Consider the following 12,892-nt stretch of genomic DNA (forward strand, 5'->3'; position numbering starts at 1 on the left):
TCAAACACAAACTGCAAACACTTACTGAGCAGCGAGAAACAGAACAAACAAATCATCATCTCGAGCTTTCGGAACTGAAAGATTTGTTTAAAGACACTCATGCTTCTTTGGAAGAAGCTAAGAAAAACAATCACCACAACGTAGTGTTGGAAAAGCAGGTTTCGGATTTGGATGTGCAGTGTGTAAAGCTGCTGAATGAGATTGCAACTTCCAGAGATGCTCACGAGAAAGTGAAGTCAGATTTGCTTTCTTTGGAAGAGCGTTATAATGCGCAGCAATCAATCTTGTTGAAAACAACACAAAAATGTACTATCCTTGAGTGCAACCTAGAGGATGCCGCGAAACAACGAGATCTTTTGGAACAGAAGGTGACACAACTGACCATTATGCACAAAGAGATGCAGACAAAATGTGTGAAATTAGAGGCGGACTGCGAGGTCCTTGCAGCTAAGTTGTACAAGGAGCGTGTAGCTTCGTCAGAGAAATCTGAACAACTCAAGACATGTAACCGATATGAAACTGAATTGAAAGAACTGACGGAAGTGCATAAGGAATTGCAGAGCAAGTACGACAGATGCTGGAATGATAACATGATCTTTGCGGCTAAGCTAAACAAGGAACGAACGGAGCTGGCGGAAAAGGAAAAAACCTGGCTAAACGAATTAAACACACTTCGCGAGAAAAATGAAACAATTAAAAAGCGCTTCGAAGAACAGAAGCGTGAGATACGGATTGAATTCGAGGAAAATATGGGCAAGATGAAGGAACGAATGGTGAGTAACTCTACATTGAAACTAGACCATTTTTTTTACGATTACAAGTCACCGTTATTGAACATGCTTAATAATTGATAGCAATTGATAGTGGTTTGTAGTGATTGATAGTAAAACATATGAGCTGGGGGTTGATAAATTGGTTTCACATACTGTGGGTTTCTAGGGACAACATCACCATTCATAAACCAGCCCGTCGCAAAAGATCGCAGCAATCCCAACAAATGAACGGGTAACTCCTCTCTGATTGGTGCAATTCCCTTTTTTCTATTGCAGGAAGATAAATCAGTAGGCGACAGATCTGAGTTGTTGAAGCAAATCGATAGAAGAGCTGCTCGCAAGCGGGTCTCAGCGTATGTCGGCCAAACCGTGGCATGGTTGCGCAGCCTACTGTTTGTGCCCATCAGTGTAGCATTACTGTTTTGGTTATTTTTTTCTTCGTTATTGGAACATTTTAGGCTCGGGCCTAAAGAACCACCGTTTTACTGAAACGAATCATGCCAACTTCTATTTAATAGACCTTATGATAGGAACAAATAGGCACCTGACATGAGAAAAACGTTGAAGTTCATTTTATATATTAAAAATATGAAGTAAATATTTTACTCTCAATAAACTGTTTTGTGGTTGTAATTTGGCCACCCGCGTGGAAAAATTTACTGTTCGATTTTATTTTCGAAACGAAATATTGCTAACAAGCTCAAATCGAATAAGGCTCTTCACGTAATTATTGTTTTACCGGGATTTGACGACTCATTTTCGTTTGGTTTTTATGCTTTCAGATAGCAATACACAAAGAATCAAAACTCAATCAAGAACGGGAATTACATGAGCGATTTGCGACGGCCGAGCAGGTATACACTAAAAAAGTAAGTCCCTGGTAGTGCTTGTGATAGAAGGATGTTATGAAGAAAATTTTATTAATTCTCAATCGCCGCAATCAATCACTTCAATCCACAAAATGGGTAAATACGCGATTGTGTCCATTATTTAGCTTCAACAGCTTGATTTAAGGTGTGCACAACTACAAGAGCAGCTGGCCGAAAAGAACGAGCGGGACCTGGAGATACGGAAGGAGAACCAAGTGCTGCTGCTAAAGCTAAAAACTTTGGAGGATAGTAAAAGCGAGCGGAAACTTCTGTTACCAATTCCGGCCCAGGCACGCCTACGTATGTTTTCATAAGTCTATGCGAGCTTTTCGGTTTCCACAGAACTTTGGAAACGTTCGTTTGATAGACCGTACGTTGTCTTGATTTTGTTTTGTTTGAAACCGGTAGGAAATAATCTGCTGATGGAAGATGAGGAGGGCGAGGTGTTCAATATGACCTACCTGGCTGATCTGAAAAGCGGTCGCTGTGGGTCACCAGAAGCAGGAGAAGATCGCTACTCGGAGCTACTCCAACGTAACTCAATGTTGCCACCACATCTGCGCACTAGCTACGCCACCCTCTACCCGGAGTGTGATACAGCAGAAGATGAAACGCGAGTATGCATCTTAATATTGATTACATTTCTTGTACTATTTACTCTTTTATTAACTTAGCTGTATTAAACATATTATTTCAAGGGTAACGTTTCAGAAGCATTTGATGATAGCTCGACTGGTTTAATCACACGTCGCAAGGTCAGTGGTGTGACATCATACAAACGGCCAGGGCCACCTACGCCGAGTAAAAAGGCTGGTCGCCTGTCGTTTGGTGCTGCGCTACCCATCGTCGCTGGCCAGATCCAGTATAAGGAAGCTTTGAAGGATGCAAACGTAAATAGTGCCAACCTTGCTGGCTCTTCCGATATGAACCATAACAGTGGCGACGGGACGATGGTAGATGGTAAAACGAAAGGCATGAAAACACCCAGCAAATTTAAGCAGATACTCAGCTCAACCAACTTGTTGGGGAACTTTCAGCGCAACGAGGTAAATAGGAAAAGCTTTTTTCCATACTACATTTGATTGTGTCGACGTGTAGTACTTAGCGATCCTTTTTTGTGTTAACGGTCTTATTATTTAATCCCTTTGATGCGTATTTGTATTTTTAGAGATATATAGTTGTATTGTTTTGTGAAATTCCTCGTTACGTTTGGAGCTATGATTTGATGTCAACGTACGCAATCTTTTTTTGCTTTGTATTGAATATAGTATTTTTATGTCGTCCCTTTGTAACAATAGCATCAATTTCTGTACTTAATTACGATCCAGTAATTCGTCATTCGTTCGATAATAATTCCAATCGATGATGAAGGGTGAAAATGTTAGTTTCTGTGTCCTGCTCTGTAGCTGTTCAGTCTTGTGATGTACGCGACCTTTAGGCGTTGGCAATTGACGGGAAAAATTTCTCTGTCAATCAATCTTCTTCATCGTCCTTTGTTTTGTCCAAATGCTTATTATAGAGCCTTAATACTCTTTATGAATGATTAAGGACAACGCAACGTCTAACGCAGATGAAGTTACCATGTTGCCACCAAAGCCACCACTCCCTTTGGAAAGCGTAGTTTGTTTTGGAGTAGCAGCCCAACATGAGCAACCATCGTGTATGAGCTCAAAAATAAAAGTAGCAAACCTATTTGTTGGTGCCCTGCGAAAAGCCATCGGTTCGCCGACCTTGTTAAACAGCCGTCAACGAGCAATGATTTTTGATACGAATCGATCCCTTGGCAGAAGTGCGTCTGGCGAAACACTATTAGTAGCCTCGGTCGATTCACATCCCATGGCAGCTGCAGCCAGAAACGAGTTTCGACGACACCATTCAAACCATCAGATCCGTGCACTGAACCAACGGAAGCAACGCAGTGCACAGCGCCGTAATGTGCTTCTCGATTACCGAAGAAATGTTGCCGCTAGTTCGACGCCATTGTCTGAAGCTCGGTTACAATCTGCCGTTGATTTCGTGCGCATCATTTCGGAGGCGTTGGTGGACAAAAGCAATATTACCGATGGCAGTGATGAGGAACGCCCTCCTTTATTGTCGACGGTTGTGCCTGACAGAAAAAATATATTACCTAGCATACAGCATATGGGCAGGTGGGAAAGTTGTTCAATGTGGGACGATGTACCCGCGTCTCTCGATAAACCGCGCGCGGAAATGTTGAGAGCTCATAAAACAGGATCAGTGACTAGTATCAATGCCACATTGGCTCTCCTAGGGTTGTTTCTGTTCACCGTCTATCTTTTCTTCTATCATTGACCGACGACAATTCAGGAACCATCCGATTAGTTAAACAATTATAAATTATCAATGATTTTTTAAGAAATGTATTTCAATCATGTGATAGTGTTTAAATAATGTAATTATTATAGTCGTAGAGATGTAGCGTCTCACTCACAAAAAAAATCGAACTAGGATTAAATAAAAAAAATCAATGTGGTACTTCCAGTTTATGAACCAGTGATAACAGTATTCAATCTTCAATTATAGTTCTGCATAATTGTAGGGCAAATACTATTTTGATCATCTAAGATTAATAGACCAGCAACCTATTTGAATTGCATATATTATCGTTTCATATATAGTACTTGTTAGCATTGCCGGATTTACCATTTAAATGATTTGGAAAAAGTAAACTAGCAGATTGGAGTTAACCGAAGCATTAGTTAAAACATTGCATAATATATCACCAGTAGATTATTTCGATCGTTCAATTTCGTATACAGGCTATATTTTCACTACTATACCATATATAACAATAAATAGTCTATAGCAACAATGGGTCTGTTTCGTTTATCATTTCCAGAATTCACCACCAAAGCGACGGATTAGTTGGTTTGCCAAAAACCCAAAATTTTAAGGATCAAACGCGCTTGTGACATGCAACAGATGTGAATCTTCTCTTTAATCTAAACTATAGATATATTAAAATAGGGAAAACGGTCGACACTTTTTCTAATGCATTGTTACATGGGATATATATTTTTTCGCTAGGAACACGTACATGATACGTTCGTAATGATATACTTGTAGTGCATGTATATTCAAATCTCCGGCTAGTGCTAATAGAAAAAGTGTTCATGGGTAACATCGTCAATTTCGGTATGGATTCACATAACATTTGTTCAGCTTTATTTCTATATTTACTTGTGAGTGTATTCAATAATTCATTACAAGAAAAATAAACTGCACATCACTAGAAGCTAACAAAGAAAATATAATACATACTGCGTTTCCATTAAAAAAAAAAACAAATTGTACATGGGATTCTCTGCAATTTTCTATTGCTCATATAATGATAAAATTGTATTAATTATTCGACTGCCATTCTGTGCTGCGACTTTTACAAAGACCTGCTAAAATAATGTAGATTAGTATGGACAAACATACGTTGATCTTTCTGTACTGGCAGCACAGCATTCTGGTCTTGTAGATTTTTCGCACTATGAATCCTAACTAAAAGAACGGGAATGCATAGGAATGCTTTTATGTGGTATTGTTAAATAATAAAACAAACTAATAATAACGATTGGAATCATTGTTTCAAAAGAAAATAAATCTAGAATTGACGAAGAGAAAGAAAGAAAGAACACGAATAACAAGATAGAAAACACTGTGTTTATAACGACAAAACAAAATATTTCAAGGATAATTTAGAAAAAAACAATTGATTTAAGGTGTTCTGCTTTTGCAACCAAGATCAATTTACAGCACAATACATAAATACACTTATGTATTTCAAATAAAACTTATTTGTTTGCAGAATTCTTTCAAATGTGTTTGGAAGTTTCTACAGCTTTCGTAGTTCACCTTTTTTACTGCTTCTCTTTCATGCACTCTATTAGTTGCTGTGACATCTCCAGATGTTTTTCCTCCTTTCTATTGATCATATTTATCGTATCGTATTTACGCTTACATATGTCTACTTTTCTCGTTTTGAACCGTACATGCCGTCATGTTTTGTCTTATATGCATTACATGTAACTGCGTGATATACATATGTCTTTACATACAACATTAGAATACATTAAGATACGCATTTAGATACTTTCGCCGGTGTATATTGTGACAGAATGCACGACTGGTTTTATTTTTCTTGGTATAGCAAAAAAATTAATTCTCTTTTAAAATAAAAAGGATGAACTAAAAGAAATACAAAGCAAACAGAGAAATAAAAACATTAACGTAAAGACATGTTACTTTAATTTCATATTTCTTCCAAGATTGTAAAATCAAATCAGACTCATGTGAGTAACTGACTGATTCAACAATAAGGAGAGACACGATTCGTATATATGTGCAGCAATGGTTTCGAAGGATTTTGCAAAGTTTTTTTGAGATTGATGCTTTTTTTACTTTACAAAACGATAAAGGAACATTCAACCCCAACATTGTAAATATAGATGATTTTGTTCTTCTTCACAACGTAGTAATTCTAGATGCAATTCTTTTAATTATTATTGAAGTAAAATTAAAGTAATAATTGTGGTAATAATCACTCAAATGGAGGAAATTTTCTAAAAAAAATGTATGCAATTGAAACCTGAGCGATAATTTTTGGGGTCATTTTGTCAATATTCCGAAATTAAAGCAATAGGTGAAAAATACAAATGCAGACTCTATGAATCTATAAACCATTGCTTGAAATTCAACCATCCCGTGCAATAGTCTGTATATACATTGATTCGTACCAATGCTACCCGCGTAGCGAATTTATATTATCAATCATACTTATTTTTAAAGATTTTTCCAAGACGAGGGAATAGTTGGTGTACTGCCACAATACATCCTGCAGTGAGGGATTTTCACCCAAGGGGGCCTGCCCATTAAAACACTTACCTTGGTTCTTCAACCATCACCTTTCGGAATTACTGTTTCCAGCTTTAGTTCCTTAGGGGGGACATACCAGCAAGCATGTCGTACTTAGCATGTAACATCTTCACGTATTCGGTGTAACAAATAACATTGCGGTTTTAGGACTTATCCCTAATATTTCGGAAACAATTGTCGCTTTTGTTTAGCTTCTCGCACACACCTATCCCAACACCTAATTGTACATCGCCGAGCGATTTGGATCGACTTTCGCTTACCGACGCTATGTATGAGCTTTAATTTTTTGCAGATATGCTTGAAGGACCTCAGATAAGGCTTCCATCACCATGAATATTTTCATAACCAGCTTAGCTTGCCGCTCACTGTGTAATTTCAGTTGTTAAATTGATGATACGTTATGAGACAGCAAAATGACATTTAAGAACACTCGTTCCTTTTAATTAAATTATTGCTAATATTGGAAAAAAAGTTTAACTCGAGGAAAAATATATACTTCTTCCACTGTTTGCAGTAGCGTTCTATTGTATAGCCCATATTGCTGTTGAATAGTTTTATGATTATCTTTTGTTGCAGATCCAACGTTACATTCGACTCCTGCCCTTCGTAAGCCAAGTAAAATTACATTAGCACCATTCCCTTCTATAGTGAGTTCGAGACACAAAAGTTTCGAATGAGTTAGAGCTTTGTCATTACATTCATTTGGACATATACTATATCTTCATACATCAAGATGAAGCCTACGAGATGTTTGGTCTTTCCATCGTTGTAATGTAAATGTCAAAGTCTCTTGTACTTGTTTTGGAAGAAAAAAAAATTAACATATTTAGTGGGTATGTGTAACGGAGAACAAACGACTCACGTAAGTGTTTCTATCGGTTTACAGCTAAAAACTCGGCTACAAATTGATAATCAAATTGGTTGTGTTTCCTGTCCTTTTGCTGTGAGTACTCTACACAGCTATATCTTAGGCAGCTAAGTTTTATTCTGGCGCCAATTAAAACTGTACCCAGTTAGAATTCGCTTTACTAGGTGTGGTTGCCGTGGTCGAAGGCTCAGCAGTAGCGCCTTGTACACTGTAAATTAAAAAAAAAGAGTAGAATAAATAAAATGAATTAGAGATATCGAAGGCATGAAAGGCATGTAGGCTGAATCAATCAAATAGTCGAAAACGTCAAAGGCAAGACAAAAAAGGCAATCAAAATTGTTGTGCACTCACCCTGCCGAAGTAAATTCCCCCCATTCCGTCTGGCCACTGCCAGCTACTGAGGTCGTTGGCTGATGCGAAGGTGAGCTGACCTTATTTCCCCCAGGTGGTGGTGGCAGCAAACCGCCGGACCCCGTTTTTTTATTGTTAAGTCTCGACGATGCTTCGGAACCGTCTTTTTTCTGCATTGAAGTTGTGATGAATGCGCTAGCGATTAAAACCAATAACAAACGAAACGTACACGGAATCAATACTCACCGTTATTTTCATATTTATTTTGATTGTTTCACCTTCCTTGAAACCGAGATCCAGCTGTTGCTTTGGTTCGACCTTTTCCTTTTCAATTTTTTCCTCATTTTTCACCCACTTGAAGTGATCCTGCAAAGCTACGTTCAAATCGAAGGAATCAGAGCGATCGCCGAACCCAAGGCCAATAAAAGCGGTTCGCCCGTTGTCGTCTTGTATTCGCAGCACGAAATAGCGTGAGCTATCCGAAACTGCCTCTATGGCAACTCCCGGGTAGCTCTCTATCGGGCAGTTGGCGAATAATGTTCCGCTGTTTTTGTCCTCGAGCTTTACGCACAGTGCACGTCCTTTAGACACCATCCGCAGGCGTCCGGTCCAGATCGGTTCTGCAAGGTTCCAATCGGCAGCCCGGTAGCTTCGATTGCTTTGCCGTGGCGGTATTTTGTATACAAACACCTCCTGTTTCACCAGCACAACGCTCTCGTACTCGGTTTCGGTCATTGTTGCGACAACGGAGACGATGAAGATAGCGCTGAGGACGACAAGAATGTACGCCTACGTGGAAGTCGCAGAGCAAAGCGAACTGTGGAAGAATGTGGCAAATTCTTTATCAAAGCAGCCTACTCTGGTAGTCCGAAAAGCACAACGAGAAAAGAAGCTGGCAGGGGACTATTTGATACTTTATGCAGTCGGTGCACTTAGCATATTCAGCATAGACACTTTTACGTATTGTCCGCAGAACTATCGGCAGAGCATGAACATCGCACTTACATCTGCTGTACTCACTTTATGATATCGCAAACTTGCTTGAATTTCTGCTAAGTTATTACACGTTATCGTTGGCTTATTCACTAGTATACGGAACACGAAATTTTTATGACGTAAGCACTTATCACTTGAGAACTGTCATTTTGAGGAATGTTGTTGTTTTTGTGGTTTTCCAAAAAAAACTCTTGACGCTGGCGCTGAGTGGATCAAATGGGTAAAATCTGCGAACGACGATCAAATTGTGCACCTCGTAAGTTTGTTATGGATTGAAGCAATTACGTGCTTTGCAGATTATGTGGTACGGTTGTTAGGGTTGTTCCTTTCCTTGCCCTGTGCCATAATAAAATGTTATTATTTTATAGCACCACATCGTGGCAGATGGGTTTAGATTGGGTTACCAACGCATTTCCTGTAGGCGTTGTTCAGTGGCGGATAATAATAAAGATTGGCAGCACTGCTCGAAGTTGTTGGCAGCGCTGTTTGAAAAAAAAGAAAAAAAGAAAGAAAGCGTAGCAGACACGTTCGGAAACACGGCTTCGATGTTTGAGATTTTGTGTTTTCTCAACATAGTCTGATAAACTTGTTTGTGCTTTCACTGTGTATTACGTTGTAATAGAAACATCTCGTATGATCCGTGTGCAGTGTTTGCGGAGTTAAATAACAAGGCATAGTGGTTGCATTCGCTACCGCGTCCCTGCCGAAGTGTGGAAAACAAAAAAACTTGAAGAATGTCACTCTCTTACTCGCAGCAGGTAATTTCAGGCCGGAACCCTCCGGCTTGGCAGACTGGTCTCCCTTTATCATCGCATAACCACACATTTTGCGTTTTTTGGTTATTTTATTCTTATTACGTTTGATACTATGTATGGTTTGTTGGTTATTTGGCAGCACGGGGGCAACCGTGGGCAACCACATCTACCGGGACCGGGAGGATTGCTCCGGGCGCAGCAGAGTGCGGCACCGAGTACGATGCATATACAGAAAATTTTAGATGAAAACGCAGGATTGATTCAGACGATTCAGGAGTTCCAACAAGTAGGCAGATCCGCCGAAAGCATGTCGTACCAGGTGGCACTTCACCGAAATCTCGTCTATTTGGCGAACTTGGCCGATCCAACGCATAATATTTCATCTTTGCTACCCGTAAGTTCATATTGTGCAACTTCATATTGTTTGTGAACAAAGTTTTGTTCAGCTTAACTCGTTGGTGGTGGTGGTCGTGGTCGTGGTGGTTTGTACGTGTGCAGTTGGTAGTGTGCAATACTTTGTACTTTATTGCTTGCCGTCGACGCTGGTGGGTTCGTGTATAGATGGATCCCCAACCAAATTGACCAAATCGACATGGCATTGAATTTTTAAATAATATTTTAGTCCTTGCCCAAGTTAACTAAAAACCTTTACAAGTGTTTAATTTGACTTTGGGACAAAACAAGATCGGTGTTCTCTACCAGTGTTACGGGATTTCCATTCTTCTAATCGGTCCTTTTTTTAGCCTCCGCATATTCTTCAGTCGATGAGTCCCGTTCCACCGAACGCTGGGGTCGCCGGTCCGCCAACGCACGACGGTTCGATGATCGGTCCTGGACCGGGTCAGACGGGCATGTCGGGATATCCGCAGCCCGGTGTTGGGGTAATGTCTGCCCAACCACAACAACCATCGGTTGGACAGGCGCACGGCAGCAACGGAACGGGACCGGGAATTCCCGTACAGCATGCTTCGCTCGGACCGCCGCAACAGTCAACTCAGGCCGGAATGCAGTCTCAGGGTCAGCAGCACAATCAGCTTCAGCAGCAGTCCAGCATTCAGGCGGCCCAGAATGCTGCCGCGCAGCACAATCAATCGCAGGCTTCACATTTAGCCCAATCAGGACCACACCCCGGTCCAGGAGCCGGACAAACGAATAACTACCGCAACGCAGTCCCAATGTCCCCAGCCTCCGCCGGTGGGAACGTCGGTGGGCAACACCAAGCACAGCAGCCAAACGCGAACCAGCAACCGAGTGGTGGCGTACGTGGCGCTCCGCCTGGTTCTCAACAACAGCAACAGCAGCAACAGCAGCAACCCACTAGCCAGCCGCTTCCCCCTCAAACTAGTGGCTATACTCAACGCTCTCAGCACAGCTCGTATAATGTGCAGCATTCGCACTATCCTGGTTATCCACCGCCGAACCAACCATATCAGACGCAGAGCGGATATACGCCGTACGGACCGCCAAATCAATTGCAAAATTATGGACCACCGAACGCCAACTCTCCGCAAGGTTATCACCACGCAGGAGTACTGCCCGCTTCGTCGAACGCGCAGGGTCCGTCGCAGGGATCGCCGTATCCGGCGTCTGGGCAACATCCGGGACAAGTTCCGACGGGCGGACCGCAGCAAGGTGGCTATCACCAGGTTCCGCAGGGTGGGCCGAATGTTGGTTACGGACCGCCCAGTCAACCGCCAGTTCAGTATCCTCCACAGGGTGGCCCTGGGGCGCCTCCGCCTCCGCACGGTTACCCGGGGTATCCAAATCCTGGTCCGAACGCATACGGTCAGCCACCAACCCAGGGCCCATTGCCGCCGCAAAGTCAATCCGGCAGCTATCCCACTGTTAGCCAATCGACAGGCTACCCTTTACCACAATCACAGTACTCTTCTGGATACCCGACGACACAGGCACCGCACGGGGGACCGCAAAATGCTGCTAGCATCTCCACCAACGCTTCCGTCACACTGAATCAACCGTCAGCAGCGAGCGCCGGCTCCGTGGCGCAAGGACCGGGTAGTTACAATGCCCAGCAGCAACAGCAGGGAAATTCGCAAGTACAAACTTCTGTGGCTGGAGGAACTCCGTCACCCGTCACAATGCCGTCAACGACATCGTCGGGCTATTTGCCTCCACCGCCCTCTCACAATGCTGGAGGCGCTGGGGCATCCTCTGGTCCACCCCAGTCCTATAACACGCAACCGGGATCCCAGCAGCACGGACAGCCCGGCGGTGGGTATCAACAGCAGCAAACAGGCGGTACACAGGGCGGCGGTCCTCAGCAGCCTCCACCGGGTCCACCTGGGCCCGGTGTTTACCCGCAGCACTCGCCCTACCATCAGCAATCGGGCTATTCACCGCTGCCCCCGCAGGGCCAGTACCCACCACCGCAAGCGGCACCACAAGGTTACTCACAGTATTCCCAGCGCCTACCTAGTACCCAGATGCCACCGCCTGGCCCGCAAGTACCACCCCCGCAAAGCTCCTATGGTTACGTTTACGGCCAACCGCCGCAGTAAAAACTACACACGCTCTCTCGCTCTTTTGAATTTTTCGGAAGCTACTAACTTACTCTTTTTGAATTATCGCTAAGCGTGGGCAGCACACTTAATCTTTTCAATTTATCGCTAACTCGGCATAGCACCAGACGGCAGCAATGAATGCACCATCAAACCAAAGCTACAGCGTATAAAATTCCCGCGGGTGCTGCTAGCATGGTCATGATTTCTTCCGATCGGGACAAAACAATGTCCCTTTGCGATTTTGCGTTTGCTTTTGCCGCGGTTTAATTTGTTGTTTTGTTCACGATTAGCGGTTTTTTTTTCTTACGAATTCTAATCTGAGGTTTCAACATTATTAATCGATTTGTATTTCATTAAACGAAAAGTGCGCGTCCTGATAAATACGGTCCGGTCCGTTCTTCTAAGATTGAAAAAAAGGTGCGCGTCTTGGATCATTTTACGTTTTCAAACCATGGCAATGTTATAAACCAGATCTCCTGTGTAAACAGAAAGATCGATAATATTTCATAATATAATACTGGCACGTACTAGCGCACACCATAACAGGCGCCCACTTCGGTAGGGTGGTCGATGCATGAAACAGAGCAACCTTCCTAATGGAAATAATGCCGCCCGACGTCATTCAGGGTGCGCGCGTGTGCAGTACACGGAATTAGATTGTTTCGCTATAATAGCAGTACCCGTATCCTTTATGACCGATTGCCGGTTTGCACCTAACATTGTCTTCGTTCGTAAGCCGTGCCAGATTTTATTTGAAATCATATCCCATCCCGATTGCAAATGATTCCCATTGCTTTATAATAACACAATCAGTTGAATAAAAATCTGAGCGATAAAAAAAAGTGTTTCCTTTACCTCCTTCCATCATCCCGTG

The 12,892-nt window shown here is 42.5% G+C and overlaps 3 protein-coding genes across 3 annotated transcripts; 2 read left to right on the forward strand and 1 right to left on the reverse strand.

Annotated features, from left to right (window-relative positions):
* Window positions 1–58: 58 nt before the first annotated feature.
* Window positions 59–5,550, forward strand: LOC131213452 (DNA ligase 1-like). The gene is made up of 6 exons (XM_058207493.1): window positions 59–773; window positions 1,556–1,642; window positions 1,768–1,942; window positions 2,051–2,259; window positions 2,341–2,688; window positions 5,542–5,550. The coding sequence occupies exons 1-6, from the start codon at window positions 387–389 to the stop codon at window positions 5,548–5,550; spliced, it is 1,215 nt and encodes a 404-aa protein (XP_058063476.1). The 5' UTR covers window positions 59–386.
* On the reverse strand, window positions 4,410–8,931 carry LOC131214044 (NECAP-like protein CG9132). Its single transcript, XM_058208389.1, has 3 exons — window positions 7,992–8,931; window positions 7,746–7,915; window positions 4,410–7,602 (listed from the first exon to the last, which is right to left on the reverse strand). The coding sequence occupies exons 1-3, from the start codon at window positions 8,478–8,480 to the stop codon at window positions 7,524–7,526; spliced, it is 738 nt and encodes a 245-aa protein (XP_058064372.1). The 5' UTR covers window positions 8,481–8,931; the 3' UTR covers window positions 4,410–7,523.
* Window positions 8,932–9,475: 544 nt separating this feature from the next.
* On the forward strand, window positions 9,476–12,797 carry LOC131213454 (trithorax group protein osa). Its single transcript, XM_058207496.1, has 3 exons — window positions 9,476–9,523; window positions 9,636–9,890; window positions 10,240–12,797. Exons 1-3 carry the CDS (start codon window positions 9,476–9,478, stop codon window positions 12,013–12,015), a joined length of 2,079 nt encoding a protein of 692 aa, XP_058063479.1. The 3' UTR covers window positions 12,016–12,797.
* The last annotated feature ends 95 nt before the right edge of the window (window positions 12,798–12,892 follow it).

This window comes from Anopheles bellator, chromosome X (genome assembly GCF_943735745.2).
Source record: "Anopheles bellator chromosome X, idAnoBellAS_SP24_06.2, whole genome shotgun sequence".
Taxonomy (NCBI): Eukaryota; Metazoa; Arthropoda; class Insecta; order Diptera; family Culicidae; genus Anopheles; species Anopheles bellator.

Bases quoted from the DNA above. Each gene is read 5' to 3' on its own strand.
- LOC131214044 (XM_058208389.1), bottom strand. From the start codon at position 8,480: ATGACCGAAACCGAGTACGAGAGCGTTGTGCTGGTGAAACAGGAGGTG. The intron at 7,916-7,991 runs GTGAGTATTGAT...ACTTCAATGCAG, and splicing joins AAATAAATATGAAAATAACG to AAAAAAGACGGTTCCGAAGC. The intron at 7,603-7,745 runs GTGAGTGCACAA...TTTAATTTACAG, and splicing joins GGGGAATTTACTTCGGCAGG to TGTACAAGGCGCTACTGCTG.
- LOC131213454 (XM_058207496.1), top strand. From the start codon at position 9,476: ATGTCACTCTCTTACTCGCAGCAGGTAATTTCAGGCCGGAACCCTCCG. The intron at 9,524-9,635 runs GCTTGGCAGACT...GTTATTTGGCAG, and splicing joins TTTCAGGCCGGAACCCTCCG to CACGGGGGCAACCGTGGGCA. The intron at 9,891-10,239 runs GTAAGTTCATAT...TCCTTTTTTTAG, and splicing joins ATATTTCATCTTTGCTACCC to CCTCCGCATATTCTTCAGTC.
- LOC131213452 (XM_058207493.1), top strand. From the start codon at position 387: ATGCACAAAGAGATGCAGACAAAATGTGTGAAATTAGAGGCGGACTGC. The intron at 1,643-1,767 runs GTAAGTCCCTGG...TCCATTATTTAG, and splicing joins AGCAGGTATACACTAAAAAA to CTTCAACAGCTTGATTTAAG. The intron at 1,943-2,050 runs GTATGTTTTCAT...TGAAACCGGTAG, and splicing joins TCCGGCCCAGGCACGCCTAC to GAAATAATCTGCTGATGGAA.